The sequence below is a fragment of the Schistocerca piceifrons genome, chromosome 10, assembly GCF_021461385.2.
Source record: "Schistocerca piceifrons isolate TAMUIC-IGC-003096 chromosome 10, iqSchPice1.1, whole genome shotgun sequence".
Lineage (NCBI taxonomy): Eukaryota > Metazoa > Arthropoda > Insecta > Orthoptera > Acrididae > Schistocerca > Schistocerca piceifrons.
Window position 1 is genome coordinate 119,666,655 of NC_060147.1, and position 25,082 is coordinate 119,691,736.

The following is a 25,082-nucleotide window of genomic DNA, read 5'->3' on the forward strand; positions in this document are numbered from 1 at the left end:
TAATCCCTCCATTCAAAAGGTGGCAGATATTTTGCTTTATGAGGCTGACTTCACTGGAGGCTGCCTTTCTATTGGAAAACTATTAAAATGTCTGAGATTCAGGAACAGAAAATGCAATGATGGAAGAAACAATCTGATGGAGAGATCCAATATTCTAGCAACTAGGGCGACTTGTGTGAAAAAATTATTCATCATCAAGATTCAAAGAGCAGTGGCAGTTTCAAAGTGAGATTGGCAAAGGCAACAGACTTACTGTCTCAAGGGATCATTTGAATATGGTTTTATCAAAAGTGGAGAGCAAATATTTACAGCTAGCAAATCTGATGATTCTCGTCAAGAGATGACTAGTGATGTAACTAAACATCATAGTTTAGAAGGTGATAGTCATGGATAACACCAGCTATCATGAGAGAGAGAGAACTGGACAGGTGCCCTCTTACTCATTGCCAATACAATTTGAAAGGAAATGTATGGGCCCTAGTGAAAGGAGAGATTATACCCAAAAATTTCAGCTTCAGAATGAAAGATGAGAGAACTTACTCGAAGAACCCACTAAAAGATGTTACTTGGAAGATTGGACTGAGTGAATTTGCCACACAGAAAGTATGCATCCAAGAAAATTTCATTGAAAACATAGTTATTGCTGAGCATTTAAATAAATTCCATTAAATGAACTACATTTCCTATTTCTTCCTCTCTCCAAAGTGACAAACACTGTTCCCTTTCAACACTTCGTCTCTTTTTGTATTCCTTTCTCTCTCCTCCAAAGAAATTATCGTTGTAAGGCAGAACAGCCACTAGGGGTACAGTACCCGTGCTGACACATTTGTCAAATGAATGCTTAGTGATCAGAAGACCTGTGTTTTCTGCTCTGTATGGAAGTCGAAACTAACATTCAAATGTGAGAGATGCATAAATTCACATAATAAAAATTGAAATAACTTTGTAATTTGCGTGATATTTAATTGTGTATTTTGCTCTAGTACACCTAACAAATGAAACAAGAATACATTAATAAAGGCTCAGACATAGAACAACGGCTGCTATTTCACTACAGTATTTTCTAAACATTCTCTCGACATAGGTTTTGCATTTGTAATAAATTGCCTGCTTCAGGCTATAAAATCTGTGTTTCAGTGTGCTGTGTGGCAATTACAATTGTTGTGTTATTTACAAGTGAGTATCTTGTAACACATTGTGTATACACGTGTCAGGCCGTGGTGTCCAGTGGCACAGTTTGCAGGGTCAGCTTAACATCCATAGGCCTTTGAGCCGACGGTTTCCAACTTCTGACGAGTGAGGTGTAAGACAAGAACGTGAGTGGTGGATGGGTGCAGAGGAGCTGGAGGAAACACTTTCTGTACTTGCCCCCTCCAGCTGCTTTTTTTTCTGCTCCGTAGTATGAGAAAAAATGTGAACTTTATTGAGCAAAAACTTATTTTTCAGATTTTTGTGCCTGGGAAACCCTGTGGAGACACTCATGGCCAGGTGGGAACGCGCCGCTACATGGCGCCGGAGGTACTCGAAGGCGCCATAAACTTCTGCCGTGACTCGTTCTTGCGCATCGACATGTATGCGTGTGGCCTGGTGCTGTGGGAATTGGCGTCGCGGTGCACTGGCCCTGACGTAAGTTGGCAGAAAGCTGTAAGGCAGCACTGACATACGAAAAATTTGCTGCACACTATGTAAATGTGTTGTCCCAATGCTCAAACGTAACTGCCTAAGGGGCAGTAGGGGGGGGGGGGGGGGTCAGAAAAAAAAACCTGTTTCTGATTTTGGTGAGATTGGGCACGAATTTGCAGCAAATATTGTGTCTGTGTTGTTATGCTAACAAGCTGCCTCAACACTCCTAGACTATGAAGTATTGTTGGTCTTGTGCCTGTATTTATAGCCAAGTTCGACTTCCAGTGCCCCTTATGAAGTTTGGTGCTCATTAGTTTTGCTGAGACTGCACTATTTTTCTGTGAAACACACATTCCCTCTCCGTTTTCTAGTTCTGGAGGACAAAGCATTTTCCAGCTCTGGTGGGTAAGTTGGCTGCTGAGATCTTCATATACTGGGTACTGGACCCAAGCCTTGTTTAAACTGAAATCTCTATCTTAAGATTATTATATTCTCTGACATCTTTATCTGGATACATATATTAATTATTCTGTATCAAAAACTTGTCATTTGCACCACAATACTGGTCTCTTCACATTTCATTTCTAGAGTGTGTTTGAGGCAGAGTATGGTGACAGCTGATTCTCCCAGTTGTTTTAGTTAGGTGTGTCGCTGATGTTCCATACACCTCTCCTTGACTTATTAATAGTCTGCCTCATGTAAGATGTACTACATTCACATGGTACATGCTTTCGGATAGATCATCTTTTAGCATCACAAAGAAGCCTTTTTATCTTTATTGACTGAAGTGTCCATGGAAGAGGTTGAGACTGGGGAAGAAAAAGAGAAGCTAAGAATTTCTGATCTACTGTATGCTGGCTCACTCTTCACAATGGTAGATAGACATTTACAGAAACATTACATCCAGTCAAGCAAATGTGACATGTCTTGCGTGGGTGGTGCAGACAAAAGGAGAGTTTTGAAGAACATTAGGAACACGTTAGTGAAACTATCTAGCAAATCAGCTGTCACCAAGCACTGCCTCGAATACAATCGTAAAATGAAATATGAGAAGGCAAGTACTGTGGTGCAAATGCTAAGTACCTGGGGCACATTAATTAAGGAATTAATCCAAATAAAGATGTCAGTAAACCTAAAAACTGGAACACAGGTTTCTGTATAAAAACAAGGTTTGGGATTTGGCACCCAATTTATCATGATCTTATCAACAATCTATCTCACCAGAGCTGGTAAACATTAAGGCTATGCATGTGTCATGGAATAACAGTATGGGCTCTGAAAAGCAAATAATTATCAAAGTGTGTTGTGCGCACTGGGAGTCAAACCGAGCTGTAGTGGAACAACACCAGCAACACTTCACTATCTGGTTGAGTTGAGCCAGTGAGTACACATAATAGCACAGCTCACAGCATGTGAAGAAGTTGTCGAAATATTGTTTATTGTGGTCCTTTAATAAAATTGTGGACAGAAACAATCCCAACAGCTTGTATAAAACAGGTATATAGAGGGTGCTCTCTGAATACTGAACTGCATTCACTTCTCATTTGCATTAGATACTAGCAAACTGATTCATTGAGCTTCAAGGGAGGCAGGGACTTGGAAATGTTGCAGAAACAATGACAAGACAAGATATATAAAAAATTAAGTTTTAAGAAGTAAAGTTTTATTACCATGAAGCCAAAAGAGTAATTGGTCCCTATAGCTGATACATTCATTGATGGAGAATTTAATGATTGTGTTGATATTTTAAAAACTTTATTCTGTACATTTTTTCGTCTCAGTTACAAAATAAAAGTAAACAACATAACATTTTTTAAACAGTGATTTTTAATGAAGTACCATTTTTTACTAAAAATGTTGTGAACCTGAGAGTATGTGTACATTAATAATACACAGATTTATTTAGACCTCGATCTATGAGTAACATCAATATTATTACAGATGGATGTCCAGTGTCCTTAACCACTCCACAGCTTCCTCACCAGCGCGATACATCTCCTCCATTGAACCATTGAACCTTCAAAGTGGGCAGTCCACAACGATGTGGCTGACGGTCTGAGGCACGTCTGTACAGTCCAGTCGCAGAAAGAGCTATTGGCAATCTTCCACTTGTGCTTCCAAAACTGACATCTGCCATGTTGGGTTGTTATCCAGTTGAGTGATGTCCAGATTTTCCTGGTTTGGTTGAAACCAGGGGGTTGTTCGGTTGGGTGAGAGATCAGTCCAGATCTGTCTGGATTTGAAAACAGCCGGCTGCTGCACCAAGATTCATTTACTGTAAACTGATCTTGGGCCAGCTTGTTCCCTAGAATCCAAGAAGGGTTCCAAGATTTCAGCCTAAGATCTTCATGTAGACAGTCTTCATTTATTGGTGAGAGAGGATTGTCACAGCAGTTATACCATTCTTTCTTCAGTGCTAATGCTCTTTGGAGATGAGGTGGTGGAAAGTTAGAAAGTACCGGAAGCCACTTCTGAGGAATAGACGCAATGGTGCCTGATATAATCCTCATTGTGTCATTCAGCCGGACATCTACCTTCTTTGTAAGGGTACTGTTAAATCGTACTGGACTGCAGTATTCAGCTACTGGGTATACTAGGGGATGTGCTGTAGGCTGAGAGTAGGTGCAGTGGGACCCCAACCTGTTTGTGTGAGTTTGTGTAGAATGTTGTTATGGTTTTTGATTTTAGCAGATGTTTTGCTTAGATGTGCACTGTAGGCCAAGGATCGATCCAAGATGACTTCTAGATATTTAGGGCATGGATCGAACTTCAGCAGGTGGCACTTGAGGAACATAGTTGGCTTGTCTTTTGCTCAGATGGAAGCTGCTGATCTCTGTTTTCGTTATGTTTGGTTTCAGTCTCCAGGTTTTGAAGAACTTGTCCTTGAGTCTCTGAAGATCTGTTAGCGCGGTTTCTGCTGCTGCGGAGTCATTGGACTGGGCTGTCAGTGCGAGGTTGTCAGCGTATATAAACTTTCTAGCAGTAGTAGTGGGTATATCCGCAGTGTATATGTTGAAGAGCAATGGGGCAAGGACCGATCCTTGTGGTAATCCATTATTTAGTTTGTAAGGTCTGCTTACGTTGCCATTTAGCTGCACTTCAGTCGCTCTGCTGGCCAACATGTTGTTCAGGAGGGTGTCAAGTTTTTTGCAGGTGATTATTTTAAGGAATTTGAGGAGCATCGCTTTTCGCCGAACTGTGTCATACGCTGACAATGTCAGGTCCACAAACACTGTTACAATCTTCTTGCAATCCTGAAACCATCTCTCTATGTGACTTGTTAGGGCCAGCACCTGTCCGGTACAACTGCGCTTTGGTCTAAAGCCAGCTTGCTCTACTGATATGTTATCTAGGGTTGTAGCCAAGATTCTATTATATATTATTCTTTCCAACAGCATATAGCAGACACTCAGGGAGGTAATAGGCTTATAATCTTCTGCATTATCTCTTTTTTTCCCCGGGTTTCAGTATTGTGACAATTTTAGCTCTTTTTGATTACTGGTGGTAGCTGTTCATTGCCTCTATATGTGACAATTGCACTTACTACAGTTTGTCACAGAATGTATTGAATTTACGTAATGTATGATGTTATGAGAAACAACAGTTTTGCTCTGTAGGAAACAATTTTCTCACATTATTTATGCAACTGTACTATTAATGATAGAAAATAATTTGTCAGGTGTTACAAGAGCACCGGTGATAAATAAGCCAACATGATGCTCAGTGTAATCCAGAAAGAACAAATTCTTGATTGTATATCAAATATTCTTGTCTCATGGATCACATTGTATTGGATAATGAAGATCTGAGATACATAAAAGTGCGACAACATAAATAGAATTGTCCATTCCAAACATAACCTAAATACAGATACGTGACTTGTGAAAATGTGCAAAGCCTGAAACTGGTGAACTGTTAAAAAATAGTAGATTTGGTGTTAACGTTTAAAAAAGTGTCTTTTTTTCAATATTTGAGAGCTGCAAGACATATTGTACTGAAAACAGAGCACCAACCAAGAGTAAATGAAACTAAAATAGTAAGTTGTTAAGAGAGATGAAAATGAGTGACTTCCAGTCAAGGTTACTGAATTAAAGGAGTAAATTACTACAGGAGTAAATTCTTGGTTTACTCCCAAAGTAAATTTATTTACTCCATAACTGGCGGAGAGCACCCACAAAGAGTATGCTACTATGTTAGTAACTTTAGCAGGAAATAAGGCCAAAATTTACTTGTAAGCAGTAGTAAGAGTAAAGTTGGAGAGTAAGGTGTGTTCTTTGGTTTCTGCATATTAAGTACCAAATTCAGTGGATTACGTGGACTACGAGGAATGTATTGAAATGGAGGAAGAAGTAGACATCCCAAGGATAAGGATTTTAAGGGAGAGAGGAGACCCATTTGTGATGTATAGTGACAGTGATTTCAGAGAGTGGTTTGAGTTCCGTAAGGATTCTGTTGAGTTGCTAATTGGTGTGCTGGAGCAGTTACTGCAGCATAATTCTGGCAGGAACCGTGCTTTGTTTCCTAGACTGCAACTTCTTTGTGGTCTGTGATGCTTTCACACAGGCGCTTATCAAATCGTAGCAGGAGATCTCATTAACGTACATTGTACTACTGCCGGAAGAGCTTTTAACAGTGTGATAAACAATTTAATTGCCGTAAAGCCACTGTGTGTGTTGCTGCCTGAAAACCAAGAAAATATGAGGTCTGTTCAAAAAATTCCGGAACGTTTGTAATATCGCGCCAGTGGTTTGTTGGAGCAAAATGTGGTTGATATACCTGCACTGCCACAAGTTTCATTGTTGTATATCTGTTAGTTATTGTTCAGTGCTGTATTGAGTAAAATGTTGTGTCACATAGTTTGCGAATTTCATTATGGCAGAGTAAAGGAGCGACACGTGTGCATTAAATTTTGCGTGAAACTCAAGGAAACCTTCATAGAGACACATCCAATGATGCAGGTAGCTTACGGTGATGAGTGCTTAAGCCATACTCGGTGTTACAAATGGTTCACATGGTTTAAAAACGGCCATGCAGAAGTTATAGGTGACCCTCATTCATCATGCCCTTCGATTTCTGCCGATGACGCTCATGTCAGGACGTCAACAAAATTGTGCATGCCAATCGAAGACTGACTATCTGAGAGATTGCAGAAGAATGTAACATTTCAGTTGGATCATGTTGTGATATACTGACACAGCGTGTTGGAATGCATCGAGTTTGCCGCCAAGTTCGTCCCACGGCTCAAGACCACGACTAAAGACCAGAAAGACCAACTTGAAATCTGTGAAGAGCTTTTGGATCACCCAAATGAGAATGAGATGTTCCTTAAGAGACTCATTACTGATGATGAGACATGGGTCTACAGTTACGATGTTGAGACCCAGGTTCGATTTTCTTAATGGTTTGTGAAAGGTTCTCCAAGACCAAAAAAAGTTTGACTGATCAGGTCAAATGTCAAAGCCATGCTCGTAGTTTTCTCTGACTTTGAATTCGTGCCGCAGGGACAAACTGATGATAGCATCGTGAAGATCGTTGAGATGCCAGCGAGAAAATGTGAGAAGGAAATGGCCTGAAATGTGGTGAGACAATTTATGACTCTTGCATCACAATAACGCACCTGCACATTCATCCCTGTTGGTGCGTGACTATTGTACAAAAAATGAAATCACTGTGCTGCCTCATCCTGCATACTCTCCAGACCTGGTCCATGTGGACTTTTTTTCATTTCTAAAGTTGAGAACCCCTCTGAAAGAACGAAGATTTGCAATGATAGATGAAATAAAATTCGTAGGCACCGTTTCACACAATCCAGCAAGAGGTGTACCGAGACTGCTTCCGGAAGTAGAAACAGCAACGGGAGCGGTGTATCAATTGTGGAAGAGAGTATTTTGAAGGAGACATGCACAATAAGTAAAAGATTTGCATAGAAAAATTTTGTGGACAGATTTCTAGAATTTTTTCGACAGACCTTGTACATCAAGGAACAGAAGGGAATTCTGTGAAATTGGTGGATTCCCGAATGTCATAGGGCCCACAGATTGTGTACATATACCCATTCTCTGTCCCTCTAGAGCACAAGCATAACTATGCAGAAATTGCAAAAATTTCTTTTCTATCAATACACAAATCATCTGGGGCACCAATACGAAGATTTTGAATGTGGTAAGCCGTTTGCCAGGTCCCAAACGTGATGCATGCATTTGGGACAATTGTAGAGTTGCTGCGGAATTTGAAAATGATAGGTTGCTTGTTGGAGATAGTAGATATGCTCTCTCCAAACATCATATGACTTTTGTGTTTTGACCTCTCACAGGAGCTGAAGGGTGCTACCAGTTATGTAATGGAATGTACATTCAGTGTTCAGAAAAAATCCCATAACTTCCACTTTAAGTTTATGCTCTTCCTCCAAGATTTCTCTTTGTCTTTCAATAAACAGCATTTTTGCATTATATTCCTCTCATATTAAATGCATTTTTAACGAATGAAACTCATCTACATTTTTCCAACAATTCCCGGTTCTTCACTGCAACTGCATGTCGTCTGTCCATTATTATTATTATTATTGTTATTATTATTATTATTATTGGTGCATCTTCTGATAACTTCCCACCAGAGAATGGAAGCTGAGGCTTGTGACTAAGGGATAAAGGTTCACTTTCAGCTGTTTCATTGCCATTTTCGTAGTAGCTATCATCAATGTTGCTAGAAAGGCTCACATTCTTTTCAGTTGTGTCATTGTTGTTAACTCTAGTTATCCCCTCAGAAACAAGTGCAGTCGTATCAACAACCATTTGGCTTATATTGTCTGTCTTCGTCTCTGCTATTCTCGATTATGTTTAGCTTTCATTGTCTTTGCTTTCGCTTTCATATCCTTCCACATTACTTTAAGCTGCTCTTGTATTCTTTGTGTAAGAGCTCTTGTGTTGTATTCAACATGTATTTCTTCCCAAGCATCTTTTTTCCTTTTTAGCATATTCTCACTGTGCTGTTCAGATTCAATGGTAGTCGTGTACTTTTTCATTGTTTCAGCAAACTGCTCTTTTTCACTTTCTGGAATTTTTTTGAACATTTCTTGGCCACCTCCATGTTGCTGTTAGCTCATATCTAAAGCTGCAGGTGCCGCTTACATTAACACATGTCACCTGCTAGTAATGGATGGTGGTAGTTGTACATCACACTAACATGATATTATTGTCAAAAAGTGACATAATAATGCCAGCAGTAAATATTTTCCTAGAGGAAATGGAAATGCATGTGCTATCAGTAGGCTGGAATGGCTTACTTTTTTAAACAAAAAGGCGTTACTTCTTTAGTTACAACTAAAGGAGTAAATAGAAATTGAGCTGTCCAACAGTTACTAAAAGAATATCTTTATTGCTTTGGAAGTAATTTGTTTAAGTAGTTCAGACTAAAGAAGTAAGAGTTAGTACAAGAGAAATTAATACTAGTTCGGTGCTCGCCATCACCATAGGCGATATTCTCCTTCTTACATATATTTCTGGTGTTCATAGGTTCAGAAATATCTGTTTGATATTTTTGTTGTGAAGTAAGAGATAATGAAGATTTTAGCGCATATTGACAACTGTTCTTTTATGCAGTTGACAACTACAATGGCTAACACTTGCTTTTTTAACATTTGATACTACATCCACTAAATTCACGCATCAAATTAGACATGTATAATGTTCTGAGACAAGTATCTGGAATGTTGTAGACAAATTCAGAGAAAAAAATTACTCTTGCAAGCATGTGTAAGCATAAATATTTGTACCTTAAAATAAGTTGTAGTTTCATCTGGTGCTTGTTATATTTCAGGGTCCAGTTTCAGAGTATCTATTACCTTTTGAAGAGGAAGTCGGACAGCACCCAACTCTCGAAGACATGCAAGAATGCGTCGTACAGAAGAAAGTTCGCCCTTGCTTGCGTGAGCACTGGCGCAGTCACCCGGTATGTGACAGTTTTTATTCAGCTACGCTTTTCCTGTAATGTTGTAGACAAAAGCATGTTTGCAACAAAACTTAGTTATAAAATAAAAGAGAGCTGCCAGATAATTTTGCAGTTTTTTCTCAGAACTTTTTTCCAGTTAGACAGGTCAAGCCAAGGCCTGTCAACATTATTACATTTTCCAATTTTGAGTCCCATTGTGGGCAAGCAGGCAGTATAGTCCACAATATCGTAGACCTTTCACTTTACATATATTACATTCACGTACATAAATTACATTCACATATGTAAGGCAATACTGACTCTACGATTTATTTTAGAAACTAGATTAAGAAAAGGCAAACCTACATTTCTAGCATTTGTAGACTTAGAGAAAGCTTTTGACAATGTTGACTGGAATACTCTTTCAAATTCTGAAGGTGGCAGGGATAAAATACAGGGAGCGAAAGGCTATTTACAGTTTGTACAGAAAGCAGATAGCAGTTATAAGAGTCGAAGGGTATGAAAGGGAAGCAGTGGTTGGGAAGGGAGTGAGACAGGGTTGTAGCCTCTCCCCGATGTTGTTCAATCTGTATATTGAGCAAGCAGTAAAGTAAACAAAAGAAAAATTCGGAGTAGGTATTAAAATCCATGGAGAAGAAATAAAAACTTTGAGGTTCACCGATGACATTGTAATTCTGTCAGAGACAGCAAAGGACTTGGAAGAGCAGTTGAACGGAATGGACAGTGTCTTGAAAGGAGGATATAAGATTAACATCAACAAAAGCAAAACGAGGATAATGGAATGTAGTCGAATTAAGTCGGGTGATGCTGCGGGAATTAGATTAGGAAATGAGACACTTAATGTAGTAAAGGAGTTTTGCTATTTGGGGAGCAAAATAACATGATGGTCAAAGTAGAGAGGATATAAAATGTAGACCGGCAGTGGCAAGGAAAGCGTTTCTGAAGAAGAGAAATTTGTTACCATCAATTATAGATTTAAATATCGGGAAGTCATTTCTGAAAGTATTTGTATGGAGTGTGGCCATGTATGGAAGTGAAACATGGACGATAAATAATTCGGAGAAAAAGAGAATAGAAGCTTTCAAAATGTGGTGCTACAGAAGAATGTTGAAGATTAGATGGGTTGATCACATAACTAATGAGGAGGTACTGAATACGATTGGGGAGAAGAGAAGTTCGTGGCACAACTTGACTAGAAGAAGGGATTGGTTGGTAGGACATGTTCTGAGGAATCAAAGGATCACGAGTTTAGTATTGGAGGGCAGCGTGGAGGGTAAAAATCATAGAGGGAGACCAAGAGATGAATACACTTAGCAGATTCAGAAGGATGTAGGCTGCAGTAGGTACTGGGAGATGAAGCAGCTTGCACAGGCTAGAGTAGCATGGAGAGCTGCATCAAACCAGTCTTCAGGACTGAAGACCACAACAACAACAACATATGTAAATGATAACATACAGCAATATTATGAAAAGGGAAGTTGCTACTCACCATATAGTGGAGATACTGAGTCACAAAAAGGCGCAACAAAAAGACTGTCACAAATAAAGCTTTCGACCAGTAAGGCCTTTGTCAAAAAAAGACGACACACACAAACCTGCACGCGCACACGCAAATGCAACTCTCACACACGTTACTGCAGTCTTGTGCAACAGAAGCCACACTGTGGGCAGCAGCACCAGTGCACAATGGGAGTGGCGACTGGGTGCGGGTAAGGAGGAGGCTGGGGTGGGGAGGGATAGTATGGCGGGGGTGGCGGACAGTGAAGTGCTGCTGGGGAGTGCGTAGGGACGAGGTAGAGAGAGGGTAGGGCAGCTATGAGCAGTCACAAAGTGAGACGGAGAGCAGGGGAGAGGTGGGGTGGGGGGTTGGAGGTAGCAGAAAAGGAGAGAAGTGAAAAGACTGGGTGCGATGGTGGAATGAGGGTGTGTAGTGCTGGAATGGGAACAGGAAAGGGGCTGGACGGGTGAGGATAATGACTAGCAAAGTTTGAGGCCAAGAGGGTCACGGAAATGTAGGATATATTGCGGGAATAAGTCCCACCTGCGCAGTTCAGAAAAACTGATGTTTGTGGGAAGGATCCATATGGCACAGGCTGTGAAGCAGTCATCGAAATGAAGGATGTCATGTGTGGCAGCATGCTCAGCAACAGGGTAGTCCAGTTGTTTCATGGCCACAGTTGGTAGGTGGCCATTCATGTGGACAGACAGCTTGTTGGTTGTCATGCACACATAGGATTCAGCACAGTGGTTGCAACTTAGCCTGTAGGTCACATGACCGGTTTCACAGGTAGTCCTCCCTTTGATGGGATAGGTGATGATTATGACGGGACTGGAGTTGGTGGTGGTGGGAGGGGTTGGGAGCAGGGGTTGTGTAGGGATGGGCGAGTATATTGTGTAGTTTTGGCGGATGGCAGAATACCACTGTGGGAGGGGTTGGAAGGATGGTGGCCAGGACATTTGTCATTTCAGGGCACGACGAGAGGTAGTCTAACTGCAAGGATTACACAGAAGGACTCTGCCAGCTTCAGATACATTCACCTATAAACCTTGCCACAGTGACCCCATTCCAGAAATCCAGCAGGATCTCCAGTCGCTCCTCGAGTCCTTGGACCCATCCCAGAACCTCTCCCCAGAGTCCGCCTCTCTGCTCACCCCTGCCACTCCCCCCGCACTCCTACCTTCTGCATGCTTCCTAAAGCCATAAACCCAACCAACCCGGAGCCCCCTTTGTGGCTGGATACTGTGCCCCCACCGGGAGAATCTCTGCTCTCGTAGACTGACACCTTCAACCTATTACCTTCCTATCTAAAAGATACCAACAATTTCTTCCACTGACTCTCTACAGTTCCTGTCCCTTTACCAAACAGTGCCCTGCTCATCAATAGTGGTGCCACCTCCCTTTGCACTAACATCCCTAATGCCCATGGCATTACCGCTATTAAACACTACTTTTCCCAACACCCAATGGATTCCAAACCGACAACCTCCTTCCTAGTCGCTATGACCAACTGTATCCTCACCCACAATGACCTCTCCTTTGAAGGCATTATACATGGCACCATCTTGTGCCAACCTGTTCATAGTTCATTTAGAGGAATCCTTCCTAAAAACCCAGAATCCTAAACACCTCACCTGGTTCAGAGTCACTGATGAAATCTTTGCGATCTGGATCGAGGTGATGACGCAGTATCCACATTCCTCCAAAACCTCCAACATCTCCCCCATTTGCTTCAGCTGGTCCTACTCAGCAAGCCACCTTCCTAGATGTTGACGTCAACCTGAAAGATAGCTACTTCAATACCTCCATCCATATCAAACCTACTAACCACCAGCAATAGCTCCACTTCATCAGCTGCCCTCCCTTCCATACCAAGAAGTCCCTTCCATTCATCTTAGCCACTTGTGGTCGTCGCATCTGCAGTGATGGGCAGTCCCTCTCGAAATATATCGACGGTCTCTCTGATACCTTCACACTATGTAATTATCCTCACAACCTTATACAAAAACAAATCTCCTGTGCCTTATCTTTCCTGTCCCCCACCAACCTCCCAAAGTTCTACAGTCCGGCCACAGAGGAGCAGCATTACCGTCGTTGTTTAGTACCACCAAGGACTGGGGCAACTGAATTACATTCTCCGCCAGGGTTTCGACTACCTCTTGCCGTGCCCTGAAATCGGAAATGTCCTGCCCACTATCCTTCCCACCCACCCCACAGTGGTATTCCACCATCCACCACACCTACACAATATACTCGTCCATCCCTAAAATAACCCCTGCTCCCAACCCCTTATTTCACGGTTTGTACCCCTGTAATACACCTAGTGCAAGACCTGTCCCATACATACTCCCACCTCCGCCTACTCCAGTCCCATCATAAATATCACCTATCCCATCGAAGGCAGGGCTACCTGTGAAACGAGTCGTGTGATCTTCAAGCTAAGCTGCAACCACTGGGCTGCATTTTATGTGGTCACGACAACCAACATGCTGTCTGCCGCACGAATGGCCATCGACAAACTGTGGCCGTGAAACAACTGCACTACCCTGTTGCTGAGCATGCTGCCACACATGACATCCTTCATTTCAGCGATGGCTTCACAGCCTGTGCCATATGGATCCTTCCCACCAACACCAGTTTTTCTGACTTGGACAGGTAGGAACTTTCCCTGCAATATATCCTACATTCCCATAACCCTCCTAGCCTCAACCTTCGTTAGTCATTATCCTCATCCATCCAGCCCTTTTCCTGTTCCCTTTCCAGCCATACACAACCCTCATTCCACCATCGCACCCAGTCTTTTTACCTCCCTCCTTTTCTGCTACCTTCACCGCTCTCCCCACCTCTCTGTCTAACCTCCTGACTACTCATAGCTGCCCTACCCTCTCTCCACCTTGTTCCTGTGCGCTCCCCAGCAGCACTTCACTGTCTGCCACCACTACCCTACTATCCCTTACCCTCCCTGCCCCAGCCTCCTCTTTACCCCAACCCGATCACCACTCCCATCATGCACTGATGCTGCTGCTCGCAGTGTGGTTTCATTTGCTTGAGACTGCAGTTGTGTGTGAGAGTTGCCTTTGCGTGTGCACATGCAGGTTTGTGTGTGTGTGTGTGTGTGTGTGTGTGTGTGTGTGTGTGTGGTGTCATTTTTTGACGAAGGCCTTACAGGCCGAAAGCTTAATTTGTGACAGTCTTTTCGTTGTGCCTATCTGCGACTCAGCATCTCCGTTATATGGTGAGTAGCAACTTTCCTCTTTATAATATTGTTACATTCCATTCTGAATTTTCCATGGAATAATAACATACATGCACTTAATATACAGGGGATAGGCAAAATAACGAGAACTGTGGTAGTAATGTGATGGTTGTTTTTCATGGTCAACAATGCGGGTAAGGCACATGTCGCGCAGGACTGTGCGTATTCAGTATGGACTAGGCATCAGTGCAGCTTGTTTATGAGTAGCGTACACTTCGTATTTGTGTTCAGAAGCCGAGGTCAACATGCAATGAAAGACCTAACAGAGTTCCAAAGAGGGCAGCTTATGGGGGCCGGATTAGCTTGGGCATCAGTAACCAAGATAGCCAACTTCTTGAAAGTTTCAAGAGCAACTGTTTCAACAGTCATGACTGCCTACACAAAACGTGGAAAGACATCATCACGTAAACATAATAGTTGGTGCAAATCAAAACTAAATGACAGAGATCGTTGTATGCTAACACAAATTGTGTCGAAACAACACAAAACTGTGGCTGCTAAAGTTACTGCAGAGCTTAATAGCCATCTTCGAGACCCCCCCTATCTATCGACACTGTCGACCGAGAACTCCGTGAAGCGAATATTCATGGACGAGCTGCTATACCGAAACCATTCGTGATGACAACCAATGCAAAGAAGTGTAAAACATGGTGTCAGGAGCATAAATCCTGGACGGCTGATCAGTGGAAACACATCGTATGGTCCGACGAGTCAACATTTTTGTTTTTTCGAACATCGGGCCGAATTTATGTCTGGAGAGTACCAAAAGAAGCATACACATGGAGGGGGAAGTGTAATGGTGTGGACAGCCATATCATGATATTCTGCTGGTCCAATAATTACTCTCAAAGGTCGTGTTACAGCCAATGAACATTTTAGATGATCAGGTGCACTCCATGATTCAAATGTTGTTCCCCAACAATGATTCCGTATTTCAGTACGAAAATGCACCCATTCGCACAGCCGGGACAGTACAATTGTGGTATGAGAAGGATGCAACTGAACTGCAGCGTCTTCCCTGGCCAGCACAGTTCTCGGACTTGAACATCATCGAACCCTTGTGGGCTGTATTGGAGCGCAGACTCCGGAGCAGATTTCCGCCTCCCTCGTCGTTACAGGAGTTAGAAAGAGGTTCTGACTGAGCACGGACTAATGGCATAGGAATTAAGAGATGTCAGGTTTACTGATTTCAGCATTAAGTATTAAATCCACAGTGAATTATTTATTGATGGGCAGCCTCAACAATAGAATTTTGCAGCACAGAAGAAGGAATCGTATTGTCATATTTCATTTAAAATGTTGAAGTGTATTCACTGTAGTGCACAAGGAGGGACCCGTTAGTAATTTTATGTCATTTTAGGAGTATCCCATGTTTATAACATAGGATAGAATGAATCGGGTCCATATTAAAAGCATAGTCATCATCCAGAGACTGCAGCAGTTTCAAGGCTGTTAATGCAGGATGATGACTTCGTTACTGGGATCTTGCTATCTTGTAATGTACTTGTAATCCCAGCAAAATTATCTTTTCTCTGTGTGCAGATCTAAATTTAGCAAAGATGGGTCCAACATGCTTTGTAATGTCATTGATCTCTCCACCCACACAATTATGAAATTATGATGGAAACCCTCCCGTGTTCACTTCAAGCCACCATCCCAATTTTCTAAACAGGGTTTCTTTCTTTACCCCATTTCACAACCCAAACCACATCTTGAGTTATTTCATTGATCTCTCCACCCACACAATTATGAAATTATGATGGAAACCCTCCCGTGTTCACTTGAAGCCACCATCCCAATTTTCTAATCAGGGTTTCTTTCTTTACCCCATTTCACAACCCAAACCACATCTTGAGTTATTTTTTTATGTTTTTATTATACCTTTTTCCAAATATGAAATTATCTTACATCTTGTAGGACTAAAGAATGATATGATACGCACTGAGTGATGGTTGTTATAGTTCATAACAATGCCCATTGATTGTAATGGTTCAGTAGTCAATTTCCGATAAGTCGTACACATGCTGGAAATTACCAGAAATTACTGCACAACAACGAAGCCTATTATTCAGAAATAAGCGGAGTAACTATTGATTCGTCACAGTCTGCTCACAACTTTTTCTCTTTATGCTTCAATATTGGACTCTGTTTATTGTAGTTGTGTTATGTTTTGATGGATTTTAGCTGTAGTGATATGTGTGCACATTATTTGAGATGACATGTTTCTCTGTTCACATTTTAGGGCATGGCTGTGCTTTGCGACACCATAGAGGAATGTTGGGACCATGATGCAGAAGCGAGGCTTTCTGCCAGCTGCGTCGTAGAGAGGCTTTCCATGCAGGCGAGGTCAATGTCCTGCACAAAAGAGCACATTTAATAAGGTACGTAAAGGGATCATTAGTTCTTCCAGTGCATAACTTACTGTTAAAATTACGCAGCTACAAAATTATTAGAAAACTATCTGAAAAAAGGCTGAACACTTGAAAACATCGCCTAAGTGAATGATTGCCTACAGGAAAGTCTAACAGTCGCAAAGCTTGTTAATGGCGTGCGTGGTAATTGAAATCCTTCTCAGAGCATCATAAAAACAACATGCATCTTTATTTTTGGAAATTTTTTGTTGTGCACATGTTAGAACTTCCACACCAGCTTAATATAGTATTGTTTGACTGAAATGTTGTCGAAACACCTAAATTCGCAGTTTTTCATTTCCTCGTTCAGCCTGTCCAAGTACATTAACTCACAGGACATGCAACAGACAATGCCCATCAGTACATTGGACGTTCGTAAAATTTGTATTTGGTTCGCAGTTTCCAGACCAGTTCTATTTTGGGCACACATTAATACTACCTTTTCTGCTAGGAATGTTGTCGCAATGTAATTTGTGGGAAGTTGGACCTGGAATGTTGTATTGATACACACCATTGATATTTCATTTCTTCCCAGACATTTCTCACGAAGTGATTTAGTTGCTTGTGTACAAAGCATCAACTAACAGTCAGTGATACTTGAAGTCATGGCCAGCGATATTTGAAGTCAATCATTCTGTGTGAGGCTGCTCTATTTAATTTAAAATCAACACATTTTTGCCCATGTCAGCTGACATCACAGCAGCTGACAAGAGTGCTCCACCTACCATCTTCGAAGGATGCCATGGGTCTGATGATGGTCATGTGATATGACCGAAACCGATCACCTATGTTCTTGTAACGTACGTGGTGTGATTAAGACTGAATTTTAAAAACAAAAAATTAAAAAAAAAATTAATCACTGTCCAAAAAAATGTTTATTAAAATCTCATTAACAGATTATTACTTTTGGCACTCCATGGAAATTTCATATTTGCTGCCTAATTTTATCTACTCACCAGTCATGGGAATGGTCCATACTACAGAACAATATGATAGTGTTGAACTGCTGCGGTTTTTATGGTTTCATTTTTGTTCTGGAGGTGCTTTGGGCACATTCTTACTTTACCAATTGGGGCTTCGGTCTCATTTTTAGTTTACACAATGTATTAAATATTTATAGTTTAGGACTTGCCCTTGTGCATTATGTTTGACAATATTTTATCTTATTGCATATTTTTGTCCAAATACTTGTCCAGTTTTTGTGTTGTTATTGAATTGTTTCATAACTTAATTAAGATGACCAGGGAGTTCTCTGTTTATTGTTTTTTCCCCAACTTCCATGAGTTATCAAAAGCTTCTTTGTTATCAGTATCTGACAATTGTTTGTAAATATAATTAAAATATTTTTATAAGTAGTACACAGATGGTTTATTCCTCACTAGTCCAGAATCTTCCTTTTTCTTTGTTAAAAAGTGGTCCAGTTTTTGCTGTTTTCAACTGGTCCTGTATGAGGGTTTGCAAAAAATGTTTTACTGAGGTGTAGGTCTGAGGGTCCAATGTGGATGAGACTTGTAGTGAAGCTACCGAGCTCTCGGTGTATTTAAATTAAATGTGGAGGGGGCAAAAAGGAAAGGAAAGTGAAGGGATTACTGATGTCAACTGCATTGGGACTTACACAGAATTGATGGTGACAGGTGAAAATACGTGCTAAACCGGGAGTCAAACCTGCAATCTCGTGTTTACTAGGTGGCGGTGTTAACCACTGTGCCACCCAGGACCCAGTGTTCACCGCAACTGCACGGCCTATCTCGGCATGCCTGACAGCTGACCCACATACCCACCGAGTGCCGCCTATCTCCAGTCCCTGTCCATTTTTATCCATGCTCACTAGTCTGAGATTCCTCTAGGAGGTCAGATATACTAGGTGAATCAGCTATTTGACTTTGTGGTGTCTGTTCTTTCGGACACGTCCAAAAGAATAGACACCACAAAGTCAAATAGCTGATTCACCTAGATGGTCATTGGATCCACCTTCTTCAGTGCAGATACACAAGTACATCTGACCTCCTGGGGGAATCTCAGAGTAGCGAGCATGGATAAAAATGGACAGGGACTGGAGATAGGTCGCACTCGGTGGGTGGTGTAACTGCACTCTGTATGTTCGGTGACAGATGACAGAATTTTGGTGTTAGAGATGAACAGTGCACGGTGATACCAGGATATCTGACACTCTAGGTTTGCAGGTTCTTCAAACCCGTGTTTATGCTCTTCTTGTGCCCATTTTGGCTCACATTAAGCTACACCTTGAGCTGTAGTTTGGAATAAGCCCCAATTCTGAGGCTGCGCCAGTCTTCCTAACATCCTTGTTCTAGTACTGTCAATTCTGCAGCTTTGGCGTTGGAACCTCAGTTCTTAGAACATTGCCTACGAAAGGCAGAAATAATGGCATAAATGTTAACATAATGCCCTCCCTAGCACTCAGTTTTATTTTAACAGGGAAATTCATTTCAGTGCAGACTGCTGTAGGGAGCAAGCTTCATTCCAATGACAGAAATTTTTTACTCATCTTTCATCTGATGTGTTGCATACAATCTCCTCTTACTATTGTAAGTGTGTAAAACAGATTAATGTCTCATTGCATGTATTCACCAGATTTACCACCTAACAACTTCATGTTCACACATGTCAAAAAAAAAAAAAAAAGTGTGGACAGCGATGAATACTCCCAAAGTGTGTTTTTGAAGCAGCAACATCAGCGTGAAAGAAATGTTTCCAGATGGTACCGGCAGGCCTATTGGACGTGCGTGCCGGAGTATGTCAGTTCAAATTCCCGCCTGGCTATCTGGATTTAGATTATCTGTGATTTGTCTAAATCACTCGCAGCAAGTGGCGTGTGTTTTCTTTGAAATGACTTTGCCAGATTTGTTCCCTATCTGTATTACTAAACGGCTAACCCAGTCCCAGTTGCAGGTTGCCTATGCTGTTGCCCTGCTTATATTGGCACTAAAACTCTGATTTTCAGTGTTTCAAATAATTTGAGAATGAAGTCTTTTGCGACAGCACTGTTGCAGAAAACATTTTCGAACTTCTCGCTGCATCAGTTCAGGGTAAAATCTTGATCTTTCGACAATTACCTCCGTCATTTTCATCAGGAGCAACTGACAGTCAAAACTGCTCCTATAGTTGCCTTATATAGCCCACAGACAGCTTCTGATTGGTCAGTAATTACATCACGCCGTCACAGAGGAGTGAACATCTGCACTGGTGCCTCCACTGCTCCCGCCGATGCATAAACATTGTGACGAATATCTCTGGCTCTTCTCGGCATCGAGAGCTGACTTCCGTGCTCCGGTAAGATTACATCTGCTGTCACGGTTGAAGATTTTCTCCAAAATTCTTATTTCTGCCACCTCTTTTAATTACAGAATTCTAATATGGAGGAGCTTGGGGTGAAGCTTTTGTTTTGTTAAACAGTATTTTATGCTTGTTTAGGAGGCTGCACTCAGCGACTGCAGATTTCTGCAGTTGTTGATTTTTAACACGTTATTGATGTTCTGCACAGAGGTCGGAAACACTGCGGATGAACTGACCAGGCTGTATATGACCTGGGACTACCGGGAGATCTGGGAAAAACCTGGGAATTTTTTCATCCGGGAGAAAACTGTGAAAAACCCAGGAAGTGTTTACAATTCTGGGAATTTTTCATTGTTTTAGTTTTCAGTTAAATTTTTGTGATTTTTGAGTGGTAAGAACCAATACTCTAACAAAGGATATTACTGTACCCCACTACTGCAGAATAACACTGCAGCAACGAAACAACTTATGTTGCAAAGGAAATGCGCCGTATACAACAACAAAACACAGTGCTCATACAAACATCTGCCAACAGCAAAATGTGTCGAAGGCTTTTGGAAGACTATGCAATGCTTCATAACAACAAATTGCCTCCAATGAGCATGACGTGACAACTGATTAAATTAGATTCCTTTGAGCAGTTGCGGGCGGGCTCTTGTGCATGCGTCGTTGAGTCGCATATGAGGAGTACCTTCTCCCGCTTTCACAGAAGTGTGGCTGGGTGCCACTACCTAATATTGCCCCGGTTCGGAAATATAGTAAATCCAGGCCTGATGCACAGAGCAGTCTGAGTTGTTGTGGGGAGGTGGGTCGTCTCCACGTGACCTTTGTTTATGTTCAGTAATTTTGTTGTTTCCTCTTCGTTTATTGCTGTCACGTTAAATGATAAAAACGGATTTTTGTGACCGGGAGATATCAAATGAATTAAAAATGCGTTCGCATAATTACGGAAGGCTAAAATATGTTATTAGTTTCAGATTTTATTTCCACCTTTCTGACAGTCAAGCATTAATCGCCTTGCAGAACAATGAAGTTATCTTTGTCGGTTTGCTAAAGAGATTTGGCTTTTATTAATCTTTTCTGCTGAGGCAGTCAGTTTATTTGAAACGAACTGTTTAATTTCACACTGTTGGCTGATTTCAAGTGTATGTGTGACATTATGCCATAATAAAGAGCCAAACATGAGATAATACAATACTGGTACTCATCTGAATCTGGACATACGAAAGTGCACTTTAAGCCGAATTATGCATTTTAGTATGGTTCACGAAATTCCAATGCTTTTGAAGTATCCCCTGATGTCTTGTTTCTTCTATGACATAATGTAAGATCTTTTAATGTTTTACACATTCAAACATATGGCCTTCCTGCGTCATCGCGTGGTGACGCCTGTTATCGGGCGCTCTCTTGCAATTGCTGAAACGAACCTATTTCTAACAGTTAGCGGGAAAATATTGCGAATGGTGGTTTGAAAAGCGTTACATACATTAATAAAAAATTTCATTTTACGCAAGATGAACTATGTGCGAGAATGTATGATGAATTTCTTAAATAACAAAGCGTTTGATTCTGATTTAATTAAAAATCAAATCTTCGAGGATGGCCATTTAGAAGAATTTCGAGCCCAGAAGATCAGACATTTATGTTGTTATTAAAAATTTTGCTGGCACATTTGTGTGATGTATCTGAAATTGTATCGTGCGCAGGAAAGATCAACATTATATGTGGTAGCTTAGTTTCTCTTCCAGCTTATTAATTTTCGAGACCAATATTATAAGTGAATGCTGTGTACATTAATTTAAACCATTAACTTATCTTATTTGTGTTTTCGCGCCACTTAAGAGTGATCTTGTTATTGACTGACTACATCACGTATCCTATACTGTCATCAGCTGGCGAGATCACGTGACATGAGCTATGACTGGCTGACAAAAGCACATCGCAATCTCGATTTCAATGCTTCGAAAAGTAACATGCAGTATTTGGTGGAATTCGAACTTATACCTTCGTAATACAAAAATATGCAGCATGCATATTGCTGCACATCAAAGGTGTTTCAAAATGTGAAATGTGTTCACACCCCCCCCCCCCCCCCCCCCATAACCTTGACGAAACTTTTTCTCACTGCCCACCCACATGCATGTGCGCGCTCTCTCTCTCTCTCTCTCTCTCTCTCTCTCTCTCTCTCTCTCTCTCACACACACACGCACACATATTCACATTCACGCAAGCACAGCTCACGCACACATGACCACTGTCTCTGGCTCCTGAGGCCAGACTCATTTGTGAAGTACATTTGAAGCTGTATTGGGAATTCGATTCCTTGAAGAATCAGTGGTGTGGGGGTTTACTGTTACTTCCCTACTCCAATCTTCTGCACTATCTCTAATGACCTTCTTGTTGATGGAATATTAAAACCTTGATGGAATGTTAAAATCTGTCTTCCTTCCTTCCAGAAGTGGATCGAACACATGCAAAAGTGTTTAAAATTTAAAGGGGGATATTTTGGGAAACAATTAAACAATTCGTATGAAATAGTTTTTTTTCTGTCTCATTGTTTTTGAAAAAAATTAGAAAGTGGATCTTGCACTAAGTCATGTGTACCTGGTTCGTTGAAATTCTGTGTAACATATCTGTAACATCAATTTGCTGCAGACTCCTTGAACATATTCTCAAGTTGGTTATAGTAAATTTTTTTGAGACTGAGGAATCAGAATGGTTTTATAAAGCCGCTCATGTGAAACTCAGCTTGCCCTTCTCTCACATGATATGTTGCATACCATGGATGAAGAGCAACAGGCAGATTCCAGAAAGCACTTGACACAGTGACCCATTGTAGGCTGTTAAAGAAGATATGGATATATGGAATAGGTTCACAGATATGCGAGTTGCTCGAAGACTTCTTAAGTTACAGAACCCAGTAAGTTGTCCTTGTCAGCGAGTGTTCGTCAGAGACAAGGGTATAGTCAGGAGTGCCGCGGGACGTGTGATACAACCAATATTATTCTGTATATGCATCAGTGATTTGGGCAGAGAGGGCAGGTAGCGGTCTGTGATTGTTTGCTGATGGCACTGTTTTGTATGGCAAGGTGTCGAAGTTGAGTGACTGTAGGAGAATACAAGATGAACTGGACAAAAATTTTAGTTGGTGTGGTGAATGTAGAAAAATGTATACTAATATGGATGAGTCGGGAAAGAAAACCCGTAATGTCTTGATCCTGCATTAGTAGTGTCCTGCTTGACATAGTCACTTTGTTTTAATATCTGGGCTTAACATTGCAAAGAGATAGGAAATGGAATGAGCACATGAGGATTGTTGTAGGAAAGGCGAATGGTTGACTTTGGTTTATAGGGAGACTTGTGGGAAAGGGTGGCTCATCTGTAGAGGAGATGGCATATAGGACACTAGTGCGACCTATTCTTGAGTACTGCTTGAGTTTTTGGGAACCGTACCAGGTCATTTAAAGGAAGAGATCAAAAAAGTTCAGAGGTGGGCTCGTAGATTTGTTACGGGTAACAAACAAAATGCAACTGTTACGGAGATTCTTCGGGAGCTCGAATGGGAATCCCTGGAGGGAAAACAATGTTCTTTTTGAGGAACAGTCTTGAGAAAATTTAGAAAACTGACTGCAGAAAATTTTTGTTGCCTCCATCATACATTGCACGTAAGGGCCACGAAGATAAAATGCGAGAAATCATGAGTATGCCTCACCAGCCAAACACATTAGTTCCACTGAATTTTCCTCTGTAATTTAAATAGCGAAGATAAAGTCTGCCTTTGAAAGTTGCTCAGATTACTGCAGGCGTTTTGACCTCACACGGGAGTGTTGCAGTGCTCCTCAGCACTGGAGAGTGCATATAAATAGTCATTTTTGCCTCTTTCTATTTGCGAATGGAACAGGAAAGGAATGACTACTAATGGTAAGGGGTACCTCTTGCCAGGCAGCATAAAGTGGATTGCAGAGTATCGATGTAGAACATTCAAGCTACACATATTAGAATTCAAATTCTTGTGATTTCTGTGTTGTTGTAACTGACTTGAATAAGAGTTCCTGGTTTTCCTCTTGTGATTGCAGTAATACTTTGTTGTCGTGATTGTGTTTATACAACTTGTAATTATTCTGTTTCAGTGGATAGCTTCTGTCACAAATGCAGCCACTATCGACAGTGTTCGATGTTGGGGCGGTAAGTCTGCCGTCCACATATCTGTCTGGGAAATGACGGACGTATGCGGAGTGCGTATTTTTGTCGAGCCGTGTGGGAATTTGGAGAGCACCTCTCATCATCTCACACGGTGCCACAGTTTTCTTCTCATGAGTACGCCTCACCAGCCAAACACAGTAGTTCCTCTGAATTTTCCTCTGTAATTTACGTAGAAAAGATAAAGTCTGCCTTTGAAAGCTGCTCAGATTACTGCAGATGTTTTGACCTCATACGGGAGTGTTTCAGTGCTCCTCCGCACTGGAGAGTACTGCTAGAGGTCCGAAGAGTTTCGTTGGGATGTTTGCAGTGACTATTTGTACCTCTTCTGTCAGTGACTTGCTTGCTTTGTGGCTATGCACCTAAACATTAAAGCAGAGGAGACAGACCTGCTCTTATAATTGAACTTGGCACTTTGGAAATTTATGCTCAGTAGTAACTGTATGTGTGTGTCTATATATATATATATATATATATATATATATATATATATATATATATATATATATATATATATATATATATATATATATATATATATATATATATATATATATATATATATATATATATATATGTCTTAATTATTGTAGCAGGCAGGCATATAATTTGTCTGAAATATTTATGTTGCGGGGCAAAAAAGAGAGACATATTTTAGAATGGCAGACCTGTGCAGGCACAAGGCTGCCAAAGTAAAGAATTGGCCTAAATTGTGGTCCATGGCTATCACCAGTTTCTTTTTTAATAATTGTGCGGATGGTAATTCACTGGTGCTAACGACATAGATTTTGAAGCTAAACATTAGTGCCCTCTTTTAACACTGACGTAAATTGAATTGTTATTCTCATTATCT

The 25,082-nt window shown here is 41.1% G+C and overlaps 1 protein-coding gene across 2 annotated transcripts in view; it reads left to right on the forward strand.

Moving 5' to 3' along the window:
- LOC124719078 (activin receptor type-2A) overlaps positions 1-24,677 on the forward strand; it is a 123,368-nt gene extending 98,691 nt beyond the window's left edge. For both annotated transcript variants that reach the window (XM_047244759.1, XM_047244760.1), the window contains exons 8-11: positions 1,447-1,626; positions 9,439-9,570; positions 16,567-16,705; positions 24,160-24,677. In XM_047244759.1, coding sequence (XP_047100715.1) covers positions 1,447-1,626; positions 9,439-9,570; positions 16,567-16,701 — 447 coding nt within the window. In that variant the 3' untranslated portion in view covers positions 16,702-16,705; positions 24,160-24,677. The remainder of the gene's footprint in view (positions 1-1,446; positions 1,627-9,438; positions 9,571-16,566; positions 16,706-24,159) is intronic.
- Positions 24,678-25,082: the final 405 nt, after the last annotated feature.